Source organism: Sminthopsis crassicaudata, chromosome 4, assembly GCF_048593235.1.
Source record: "Sminthopsis crassicaudata isolate SCR6 chromosome 4, ASM4859323v1, whole genome shotgun sequence".
NCBI lineage: Eukaryota > Metazoa > Chordata > Mammalia > Dasyuromorphia > Dasyuridae > Sminthopsis > Sminthopsis crassicaudata.
The window spans coordinates 318,801,234-318,813,709 of record NC_133620.1 but is presented as its reverse complement, the minus strand read 5'-3'; the positions used below and the strand labels follow the sequence as shown (position 1 = coordinate 318,813,709).

At 43.9% G+C, this 12,476-nt stretch overlaps 1 protein-coding gene across 3 annotated transcripts in view; it reads right to left on the bottom strand.

The window, feature by feature from the left end:
- Positions 1-3,436: 3,436 nt before the first annotated feature.
- The window catches only part of BAIAP2 (BAR/IMD domain containing adaptor protein 2), a 173,859-nt gene continuing 164,819 nt past the window's right edge, over positions 3,437-12,476 (bottom strand). For all 3 annotated transcript variants that reach the window (XM_074260383.1, XM_074260384.1, XM_074260381.1), the window contains one exon: positions 3,437-5,141. Coding sequence is in view for 1 of the 3 variants with exons in the window: in XM_074260381.1 (XP_074116482.1) it covers positions 5,072-5,141 (70 nt within the window). In the remaining 2 variants the exon portion in view is untranslated. The remainder of the gene's footprint in view (positions 5,142-12,476) is intronic.

Genomic DNA, 12,476 nt, shown 5'->3' with positions numbered 1-12,476 from the left:
GATTTGTATAGCTATTTTATATACCTATATGCCTGGAGTCATGTAAAAATTTATTGGGTTAAAAAGGGTCTCATGGACAAAGTTTAAGAAAACCTTCTCTAGCCCACCCTGAATTGCTCTGATATTAACTCTGCCCTTACCCACCACGGATGGCACCAGTGGGGTGAGAGGAGACGGCAAGTGGTTTGCCCCTTGTGCCCCAGCTCCAACAAACAAAAAGCTACTTGGTCTTGTCAAAAGTGGGTGGGAGGACTCAGCTGGGAGCTGGTGGAGGTGGGGGGGGGGTGGCTACAGGCGAGCCAGATTATTCTGGGAATTTGATCCCTTTGCCCTGGATGGCCCCTGTTGCTCTAGACAAAATGGGGGGTCAGAAGTGAATAGGAGAGCAGCTTCCCTGCAGAAGGGGCAAGCACCCCATGCCAAGCCTAACTGCCAAGCTGTTAAGCAGTTTTCGGGGGCTCTGGCCACTGCCACCCTCCTCTCCAAGCCAGGAAAGCTTTAGTTACCCTAGGCCTCCTGGGATGGTCTAATTGCCTCGTTCCTCTGTGCTGCTGAAGCCTCTTCTCCGTTCTCTTCTCATGGTTTCCCTTTTGTCCAGTCTTTGATAATGCAAGATATTTTAAAAAATAATGCTCCATCCTAGGGGAGCCTTGTCCTCCACCCACGTCCCATCAAGCAAAGGAGGGGCACGATCCGCAAACTCTCCTCCGTCGTCGTTTACTGATCCACTAGGAAATGTGACCCAAAGCATTTGTACCTCTATTCATCTAGACCTAGTTAAAAGGAGAAAAGATGAGGAAATGGTGGGGCTTGTGGGTCAGTTACTGCCAGGCCTTCCGACCGACTCACCTCTTACGTGGCATTGGGGCAGTGCTGACCTTCCTCATCCTCTAAGGGGGCGGCCAGCTTGGCAGCTAAAAACTGGGGGGGGGGGGCGCGGATGCAGACCCAACCGGCCTCCAGCAGCTCTGACTTCCCCAACCTTGGCCTCCTTTAGCACCACATGCCAAGCACCTGGACTCCCCCTGGGGGGTGGGGAGTACGAACAACTGTTCTTGCCTTTGGTCTAAAATGGAGTAAGTCCTAAGCCCTTGGATCCTGTGGCCTAGAAAAGCGATCCCAGGAGCAGTTCAGGCTAGGGAGGGAGTCCAACCCAAAGCCGACTGAGAATCCCTGATACAAAGTGGCCAGTGAGGAGGCACCTCGTCTCTGGGAGGCAGCAAAGTGTTGAATTTTCCCTTAAATCGAGCTCCTTTCCCCCTTTCTACCCTAGATCTAGTTCCACCCTGGCGTGGAGCTCCCCTGACAGTTGCAATCTCTTTGATGACCCAGGGTCTGGGACAGCTGCAAACAGCCTTCTCTCTCTCAGGAGCCTTGCTCACGCGCTCAAGCTAAAGGCCTGAACCTCTCTCCCCTGCCCTCCCTATCAGCGCATCCAGTTCCAGTCCCCCTTCTGGGAGCCAGGACCTTTCTTCCCGGATCCCGTTACTCCAATCCCCCCACCCCCATTTGTGCCAAACAGGGGCAGGGTAACCTTCCTGGGACTGTTCTTCCATTTGTAAAACGGGCGGTGAGGTGAGCTTTGATAACCTGGCTTCCAGAGCATCTCCCTGCCTCTGGTGTTCCCGTTTTGTTTCTTGGGGTGTACGTGGAGGGGAGGACATTAATAGGGCTGGCAGGAAGCCTGAATCTGTCTGACTCTGACCAAGTTCTGTGCTGCAGAAGTTGGAGTTTCGGGGAACAGCCTGGTTTCCTTTTAAACCAGGAGGTAACCTATGTACCAGGTGGGAGCCAGTTGTGTACCTGGGCAGGAAGGGGCTCAGGGCTCCCTCTCCTGGGCTGTCCAGGCAAGCCCAGGGGAAGTGGTCCTCGTTTTCCCCTGGTCCTATAGCCCCGCCCTGCCAGTCTCCCACCCATCTTGTCCGATGGGGAGCTTGGGCCTAGGACCGCAGGGGAACCAGGACCAGGTGCTGCTGGTCTAGACCCTCCCTCCAACTCCCACATACTACTTAAAGGCTGCATGAGGCTCAAGCTGTCTTGGATATTTTTATTAAGATAAAGGCTATTGTATATTTTATCAATACGGGTCATAATTGCTGTATTTTTTACCAGTGCTGATTTCCATACAGCTCCCCAGCATGTGTGTAAAATATCGTTGGTCTGGTAATAAAGTTTTTAAAATATCTTAAACTAGGCTCGCTCGCTCTCTCTTTGTGGTCAGCTGGCCCCTGCCCATCGAGGCCAGTCACCTGAGGAGGAAGGGGGTGTGGGTAAGTAACCATGGCAAAGGATCTCTTGTTGCTTACATTTCACCCTGCCCAAACCCCCGGGAAAAAGCCAGTAGTGAAACAACGGGAAAAAGGCCCGGGTAGGGGGACCGAGTGAGCCCCTGTCAATCATAGCAACCCCTGGAGTGGCGAGAAAGCATAATAAATAGCTGGCATTTACACAAAGCTTTGCAAGAATTTTATAGAAAAAAGTCCACTTAATCCTCATAGCACTACTGGGAAATTCGTGCTAAAGACTGAACCCCTCCCCATTATCGGCACATCCAGGTTCATGTCTCCTCTCTGGGAGCTAGCAGCTTTCTTCCCGGATCCTGGACTTACTGTACAGATGAGGAAACTGAGGCAGAACTTGTTACTTGCCCAGAGAAGTCTCTGCAGGCACCTTTGAACTCGGGGATTCCACCTGGATGCCTCCAATTTGGGAAACAGGCAACAAAACACAGCCTTAAACTACCTTGGAATAGGGAAGACCAATAGGACTCGGGGCTTTTTTCAGTGCTTCGACTCAGATTTTTATTGGCCATTGAAGCTTTTGACAATTTCAGCTTTTATTTTCTCCTGGATCCCCAGTCTCCTGACAGGGTTTCTGGGTTTTATTCCATCTCCTAAGCCATTAAACTCTGGAGCCTCTCCCATAGCTGACTGGGTGGGTCGGTCTTTATACTGTGATCCCCCCACATTTATCAGCTGCCACCTAGTCTTGTGGACTTCACATGTCCAAAAGGAAACTTCCTGTCTTTCCCCAAACTCACCTCTCTAGAAGCTCAGTTTCTGTTAACAGCATCTTTCCATTTACCTTGGAATCAAACCCGATTCTTCCCGAAACCCCTATACCCATGACTCTCCTTTCTCCTCTCAGATACAGCACTCCCTGCACTTGCACCACTTAGTGCACGTTAATGTTTATAGAATTCTGGAAGACAGAGAAAACTTTTTCATCGAGGATCCAGTTCCACAGGGGATGGAGGAGGGGTCACCCAGGGTAGGGGAGCGCTGGAGGAAAACGTGAAGACGTGACAGATCCTGCCAGAACCCAAATCAGGATCAGAAACCAGTTTCCCTTTCTTCTCCTCAGAATGCACAGAAAAGGCCTCTGGCCAGGAGACTCTGCTATTTACCCACAAGTCAGCGAAGAAATAGCCCACACGATTGCTTAGCTTTTTTAATTGCTTATAAATTATTTTTCCAAACAAGAAGCTTTTCAGGCACAGATCCCATAACAGCTATAGCAAACACTATAGCTCCCATATTAACTTTCCTGGTACCCAAGGGTTTTCCCCTGGGCCAGCAGCTGAAGGCGGAAGAGCTCACACTCAGATTGGAGCATAGTGGGTATTGGTTTCCTGCAGGTGAAGGTGAGTTTGGAGCCAGTGGCACCCACACGTGAATGCACAAAATGCTCAGCTCTGAACTGCCCGAGTCCTGCAAGAGTGGACATACCCCAGGCCACGGGCTTTGAACCTTCCCCCCTTCAAATAATGATTCTTCCCTCCAAATTCCACTTCTGTTTCCAGCTCACCCTTGCTGGGGGCCTTGTAATGCTGAGGAAGTAAAGAAGGGAGAAAGATGAGGGAGTAAAAAGATACTAGATAACAGAGCTGTTCCTTTACATTTGGGGGGGGGGTAGAGAGAGGAGACTCCAGCTTTTTGAGGTGGCTCAAAGCTCTCCCCTCATACTGAAATCAAAACTGTAACAGACCACGAGAATGCATTGTAACAGCTGAGCCCAAATAATGCTAAAGAAATCAATGGCAAACTCAGTCAAGGTGACAAGTCAAGTTTAAGGGTGAGGGGCCTGCCATGCTAGAGCGAAGGGTGACATGGGATAGGGGAAAGGTCCCAGAGGCCCGGAGAGAGAAGCTGGAATCACCTCATTTTTAGGGCAAGGAACCAGCCCCAGCCCAGCCTCTATCACCTTCCTCCTAAGCCCAGGATAGATTCCTGTGAGGGTTTTGCCTTCTCTCTGTTACCTCTGAGTAACTAGAGTCCCACTGCCCACCGATGACCAAATATGGTGAGTTTTTTTTAAATCCTAAAGTTCAGAATGATAGCAGGCAGGTAACAAAGCAAAGGCAGAAAGGACCCACTTTATTGCTACAATGCAGATGATTAAAAGCAGCTTTGGTGGAGTTTGGCACTTGGAGCTACTAACAAATCTATAAAATATACATGAGGCTAGAACCACGGCTGCACACACCATCCACCTTCCCCCACTAGCAATATCAACTAACCTTATTTATATGGCATCTTACTTTTGTCCCAAGAGAGGGTCAGGAAATGCTGAGGAATAAGGCAGAGAGGGCCGCAAAAAAGGCCCCGATTCCTTTGAGGAAACTTCTGAAATTGAAGATGGGGGGTGGAGGGAGCAAGGAAAAGCCACTGATTTTGGCCCATTCTTGAGGCAAGTTAAACCAAGTGACCCATGAGGGGAAACCCAAAAAAGCAGAGTTTTTCTGGCTTTCAGTAGCCCACCTAGATCACAACCACACCGGTTCTTTAACTCTGGGGAAAACTTGTCCCAGTTCACTCATTCTTCAGACAAGGTGAGTTCAAAGGAAAAACTTCTTACCATCCCCTCCTCCTTCCCCTGAATGCCTGGGATCCAGCCCAGGTAAGGCTGAAGGCTAAGATGGGGACTGGGAAAAAGGCTGAAATCAGCAGTTTAGAGGAAAAATACCATCTTCCTCCCCCAAAACAAAGGAAACTCAGGAAAACATGCAAATGATTACAAAACAGATTGTGTATATAGGTCTAAAATGGCGACCAGCTGGAGAAGGCCGGTATCAGCTGAGGAGAGGGGCAGACCTGTCATTTGTCACCGTTGGCTTTAGCTGAACATTAGCAAAGGGATTTCTGTGGAGAAAAGAGAAAAAGCACATCTTTAATGAAGAGCACTTCCAAACATCTCTAGTGAGAAAGGAGCAAAGCTTAGGAGGGGGAGAGGGTCTGCTTGTCAGAGTTTCCAATCAGTTGGCTCATCTCCTGCCAATGTTTACAAGTTCATTTTGTCCTATTCCACCCAAACCCAGCCTAACTGAGCCTTGCAGACAGGCAGCAAGGAGCAATTCAAGCTTGGTATTTGCATAGGCTATTTTAAAAATATTCCCAATTATCCCATTTATTGATTAGCGATTTGAGATCTCTGGGTGGGCTGAGTATTTTTATGGACCTGTAATTTTAAGGGCTGTCTGCCAGTCTGACAAACTTTAAAAAAAATAGACTTGCAAATTAAGGAGAAGTATCAGGTTAGTGGTGAGGTACAGAAGTCCATTTTTGGCACCTCCACTGTGCCAAATACAAGAGCTCTTATATTTGATATTTTAAGCTCTCTTTCAGACATAGTGGGGAAGATTCTTTCCCCCCATGTAATTCAGTCCATTCTGGCTGCTTCTGTCAACAGAAGGGGCCAAAGGGGAAGCACCCCCCATGGCTGGAGGGCACCTAATAGACAGCAAAGCATGGTCACATGCCCACCCACTGGAGAAAGCAAAAAGGGTGGGAGCATTTGGAAATCACCCCATTCCCAATTATTTTCATCCACCAGTCCTATCTTACAATGGTGGTTAATTGTTAGATTGGCAACAAGGAGTGATGGTTTCCCCCCTGCCCCCCAGGAGAGACTTGGAAATAACAGGGCCAAAAGCAGTAGCTTTTCTCCAGCCACTCCAAGGAGAAGTGAGGGAGTGATCTCATACCTCCCTTCCATTTGACATTCTTAGCTATCCAGTTCTCCATCACCAAAAGCAGAAATTTGCTGATAGGAGCAGGGTGAAGAAAAAAAAATTGTTGCTTTTAAGAGAGGGGTGTTCAGTGACCTTAAAAAATACTGCCCTAAACATGACCCAAATGGAAGAGTTTAATGAGAAAAGTTCCAATCAAATACCACCTCAATTAAAGCAGATGAGCTCTTTTCTTGGAGGAGCTTCCAACACAACAGGAACATAGTCACATCGCACACACAGATACAAACAATAGTATCTAGCGATTACATTATGTGATACACACACAGATGGACGGCTGTCCCTAACACTCCACAAAGCCCCAAAGCAAGCGCAAGGGTACACCCAAATACCAGCCTTTTGTATTGTTTCTGACATACATGTACGAATGCACACACACAAGCCACAGCTTAGGCTCCAGCAGGGACCCACGTTACAATTATTAGGTTGGCCACAGCTAGTAACGGCTCTTCTGGGAGAGACTTGAAAATGATGGGGCCAAAAGCAGCAGCCTCAGAATTTTCTCCAGCCACTCCAAGGAGAAGCGAGGGTCCCAGGGACTGATCTCACCCCATGTGACACATCCTTGGCCACCCACCCATACACCCACGCAACCTGTGCGTCAAAACCAAAGGGACAAGATACAAGCGGGCGGGATGGAACGAGACAAGGACAGAATACCGTGAGGGGCAGGGAAATGGATGAAGGCTCCTCTATATATTTGTATCATCCTCGAGTTGGGGTCCAGGGCAGGCCAAACAACAGATGCCAGGCTTGAAAGATGAGTGCCCACAAAGCAAGTGATGGGGACGAGACAAGTTCAGCACAAGTTTCCCTTGAACAGCAACACCACAAACGGGACAGAACAATGGGCCAACTTAAGGCACAGACAGGGGAGGCAGGTTCCCAGGAAAGGCCTTATGACTGGCATATTACCTTATGGTGCTGGAGAGAGCCGAAGTATAAACTCATTGCCAGGGATCTAGCTAGGGGACAGGAAGGGAGGGAGGGGCAGATCATATTAATCCAAGCCAAGAGTAAGAAAGGCAGGCAAGAGGCAAGCTCAACTGTGAAAGCCCAGGTGAAAATCTGGAAGAATTTTGAGGGGAAAACCAAATTGTTTTCCTCCTTAAAATGAAAGGTTTGAAATTATAGAAATATTCTTCTTAAGAATGATTTTTAAAAAGAGTAAGTAAGAGATGCATAGCTTTTATTTCATCAAAAAAAAAAAAAGTACTTTTGAAAAACTATGTGATGGACTGTCTATACTTCTGAAATCCTGATAGTTCTTATATATGCCCTGAGGGTGTGCAGAATCCCCAAGGGGAAATCAATCCTCATTTCCATAAATCTGCCCTCTTTGCTTGCAGGCTGCTTTTGAAGTAGAAATGAGTGACTATGTACTTGCATTTCTGATTAGGTCTCAAGAGATTAGAAGTAGAGGAAATGCAACCAGTTGCATCCAGTTATTCTTGAGAGATGAGAAAACAAGGGATTTCTTGGTTCCATTAGCTCAAAAGCTTATGAATAGAGGGAAAAGAATAAATAAAAAGGTTCTGGAGTTGGCAAAAATAAGCATTTGTCCCTTCCTTGTCCTGAGAAACAGATCTATAAAGAGCAGGCAAGGGAGCAAGAAAGTACATGGTCAAATTTAATTTTGGATATTTAACTAGTTTGTGTGACCCTGCAGTTTCCTCATTTATAAAATGGGGATAATAGGGTAAGTAGGTAGTGAAGTGGATAGAGCGCTGGGCCTGAAGTTAGGAAGCTTCATCTTCGCCAGTTCAAATCTGGGCTCAGACACTTCCAAATGTGTGACCTTGGGCAAGTCACTTAACCCTACTTGCCTCAGTTTCCTCACCTGTCAAATGAGCTAGAGAAGGAAATGGCAAACCACTCTAGTATGTTTGCCAAGAAAACCCCAAATGGATCACAGAGAGTTAGCCATGATTGAAAAATAACTGACCACCAGCACCGCCCAGGGTTATTGGGAGCATCAAATGAGATATGTGCAAAGTTGCTTTGCTAACCATAAAATGCTACATATGAATGGAAGTTATTACTTATTCAAAGGTAAATTTATCATATTTCAGGATAATTAAATATAATTTCTACTGAATTTCTACCTTTTAAAAAATCTCTCACAACATTTTATAGCAAAATTAGTTGTCCAGCCTTCAAACACAGTGAGGAGAGTTAATTATCATCACCTGAGTGGATGTAGTGATTGAATCAAGGGCCTAGTGTTTACATATCAGCTAGTTATAAAATCATGTTTCCTTTTGTCCCTTCCTTAAGTTTAAAAAAAAAAAAAAAAAAAAAGGCTAGCCTGAGGGAACAATCCTTACTATGTATGTAAGGAACACCTTAAGTAACTATATTATTGTAAAGGGAAAAAGCCAAACCAAACTCAGCCTGAAGCTTCCCCCAGTAGTTTCCTTTGTAAGCCAGTGTGAGCTCTGGCAAAAGAAATATACTCTTCTGGAACAAAGTAAATGGCCACTGGTTGGAAATGCAGACCGGCAGGAAGGCTTTCAATCTGTCTTTGAACAAACCACTTTCAGAGCATGAATAGGAGCAGGGAAATTTTCCTTCCTTTTTAGAAGTATCTTGCAGTTGCTTATGAAAGTTGTATTTTGGTCAATGCAGTGACAGAGCATGACATGGTGTGACAGAAGATGAAGCATGTCACATCTTTTTCATCACCCCCCATCCACCCATCCACACACAAAAGGGAAGACTAAATCAGAATGAGACCTAATAGCTGGCTTTTTTTCTAGAGCTTGGAGGCCTGCTCCAATGGTGTTGAAACTCTGTGTTCAAACTGGATGGGATGTTTATTGAAGCATTGTTATGTGATTATTAAAAAGAGATTGGGAAGAAGAAAAAGAAAAGGAAAAGAGAATATGGTAGGTGATGAGGAAATCTTCTTGGTTCAATTGCATGATTGTAAAGTGTTCTTTAAGTCATTAACTGCTACTAAATCTGGCAGCAGGCTTCTGGCAGTCATCAAGTGGCCCAGATACAGCAAAACTGTCAAAAGTTGGAATCTAAGCTTCGAAAGCAATTTTCTCATGAAAGAGGAAATTGGCCCAAATGAGAATATGAAATTAATAAATACAACAGTGAGAAAATTGTTTCAGTCTAGACCAGAGATTCTTAACCTATTTTGTATTTGTACTATGGATGCCTTTGGTGGTCTGGTAAATCTTACCAACTCCTCCTCAGAATGTTTTTAAATGCATAAACAAAATATATAGAATTATAAAGAAGAACAATTACATTGAAAGAGTTAGCAAAAATGCTTAAAAATGAAAATTCACAGAACCCTTGAAATCTATCCATGGACCCTTTGAAGTTCTGTGGATTGTAAGTAAAGAACCCCTGGTGTAGCAAACCTTTGATTTTCTTCAGCCCCATAAGTTTGAGACAACAGAAGCAGAGACTGATAACAACCCTCCCCCCAAAAAAGGCTGATTCCATAAAGATCCACCTGACAAAGTGGTCTTCAGTGAGTTTCAGGGTTTTCTTCCTCACCTCTTAGTTCCTTCCCATCATGCTTTTTGAAGGCAGGCTTTCTGTATCCGACAGCAAAATCCAGAACATCTCATTTTCTTGGTTCTACCTTAAATGTTGGTGGTTTCTTCTCCCTCCAATTTTTGTCTTCTCGTACTGGGTAAGAATCCCAAATTCACTGGGGCAAGATTTTCATCCCCTTATGCTTTCCATTATTCTAATTTGATAATTTGGGTAGTGGCTATGATTTAAAAAAAAAAATTAGCACCTATTGCCCAACTCTGCAAATAAGAATCTTCAAACTTAGGCCTGTCCTCAGATTTTTTGGGGAAGTATTATTTATTAAGCACTGTGCTGTTTTTACAATTATCTCATGTGATCCTAACAACAGTTGAGAGTAGTTGCTGCTGTGATCTCCATTTTCAGTTGAAGAAACTGAAGTTGTCATTTGTCCGAGATAACATAGCCAGAATGTGTCTGAAGCAAAATTTGAACTCAGATTTTTCTGACAACCAGGCCCAAAGCTCCGTATCAAGAAGGCTAGAGTGGTGGAAGCTATTGCTCCAAATGGAAGAAAAACAAAAATAAACAAAAACCCATCGATTTTCAAAAAGCACTGCAATTCATTGCTCATTGTTATCAATAATAAAAAAAATTAAATTTAGATGAACTTATAATTAGCTGAATTTATGTTGAGATTCAGCATGACTTTTGAATAGAGGATCAGTTAGGTGACAAAGGAGCATTGGGCCTGGAGTTAGAAAAATATAGATTCAAGTTTGGCCTCAGATATTTTGTTGTTATGTGACCTTGGACAGACCACTGAATCTCTGCTTCACTAAAGTTTCCTCATCTGCAAAGTATGGATAATAAGAGCATGTGATAAAATTTAAAGCTCAAAAATAAAGCTTAAAGCTCAAAACTTAAAGAGCTATATAAATGCTAGATATATGTACATATACATGTTTGTGTATATTACATATTTATATATAAATAATCTTTTTGCATATGAACATACATTTTCATATATGAACATTTATATAATGATATCTTTGGTAAATGTGGTAAAAATTATTTGCATATATATGTAAGTGTTGTATTTATATGCAAATGTTCATATATACATATGAATTTGGTAAACCACTATCCTTGTTATGGTTGTTTGGACATTGTTCTTGAAGAGGATTGTGACATCAAGGAAGCAATGCCATGACATGCAAGTAAATTAGATTTAAGTGAGAGAGGGCTGTGCAAGATCACTTGCTTCACTTTTTCCTCCAGAGCCATCTGGGTCCAGTGGTCAGATATATGTGAGGATCAGTGGAAATGACACAGGATGCAGTGGGAGACCATGGTCTTTGATATTCCAAATCTAAAGGATCTTTACTTAATAAATTCATATTAAAAAAAAAACAAAAAAAAAACACTTCCAGGAAACTCAAGATGGTCACTCCACATAGCCTCCATTTGCACAATTTTCTTTACAAGGACACCTTTTTCAGATCCTGAAATAAAGAAGACCTCAGAAAGGCTTTCTTCAAATAGTTATTGTGTGTATATACACGTGTTTAAATTTGTAAATATGTGTGTATATATATATATTATTATTATGTGTATATATTTATCTGTTTCACTGGTAAACTTTCAAAATTATTTACACATACATAAATATATAATCGGCAAACCAATATATACATGCATATACATATACATATATATATACACCTATATGCTATACGTGGCTATGTATATGTATGGGATGAGGGCTCAGCCTTGGAGTTAAGAAGATCTGGCCTGGGACACTAAATCTGAAACACACTAACTTGCCATGGGAAAATCACAGAGGTGTTCCAAAGTAATCTACTACAAGGCTAGAAGTTTTAGGCAATTTCTGTATCAGGAGTTCTGCACACAAAGAATTTATGGGTCCAATCTCCTTCACAAAAATTAAAAATGTAAAACACATTCTGTGATCAAGTTTTTTTTTAAAAAAATAACATTTTGCATTTTAAAAACTAAGTGACCTTATAAAAGAAACTCAAAAATTACCCAAAAAAAGCATAAAACAAAAACCATTTTGCAACAATTGGTGACTCGCCAATATTGTATTCGATGCTATCTCTAGGGGAAAGTTAACCGTAATTGCAAGAAATCAGCAAAATTGGAACTTGGATTAATCAATACTCAGTTCTCTTTTGTGAAGTAGCCTTTTTGGAGAGAATTATTGATATGTTAGACCTTGGATTGGAGTTGCCCTACCTCTCTCGGGGGTGAGCTTCACCTAAGGAACAAGGTGGGGGTTGGTCAGGGTGCAAACAAGGACAAATTCTCTGAAACATCTGCTTGCATCACCTCCTCAGGAAGGGAAAACAGAACTGGTGTCAGACTTATCAGCACTTTGGGGACTGTCCTTGATGCTGACGAGTCTTCAACACTGGTACACAAAGTCTAGAGGGGATGGCACTGAACTCTACTGTCCTCCACAGGAAAACTGGCATTCTGGTCAGAAGCTCCCTAGGGAGAAGAGGTCCAGGACTTCTGGACTTCCTTCCCACAACTCTCCCAGCATAAAACTCGCAGGAAATGTGTCAGGGACAGTCCCACACTTGAAAGCAGTTATATTGTTTCCAAGTAGGGTCAAAGATAGATAAGGCTCTAGCCACAACTGGGAGTCATCCATCCCATAGCCTATATAGCTAGTTCTGCTCTTTTCTTTCAGAATCTCTTTTATAGTCCTGCTGGCTGGTGAGCAGGCCTTGGAAGTAGTGATGGAGGCCTGGCTTAGCCCAGCCCAGCCCAGCCTAGTTCTAGTCTAGCCCAGCCCAAAGAGAGAAAGGGAGAGAGGGAAGGAGGGAGGGCAGGAGGGGGAGGGAGGGAGGGATGGAGAGAGAGGGGGGAAGAGAGAGAGAGAGAAAGAGATTATCTGCTAACTAAGCCAATGACTAGAAAACAT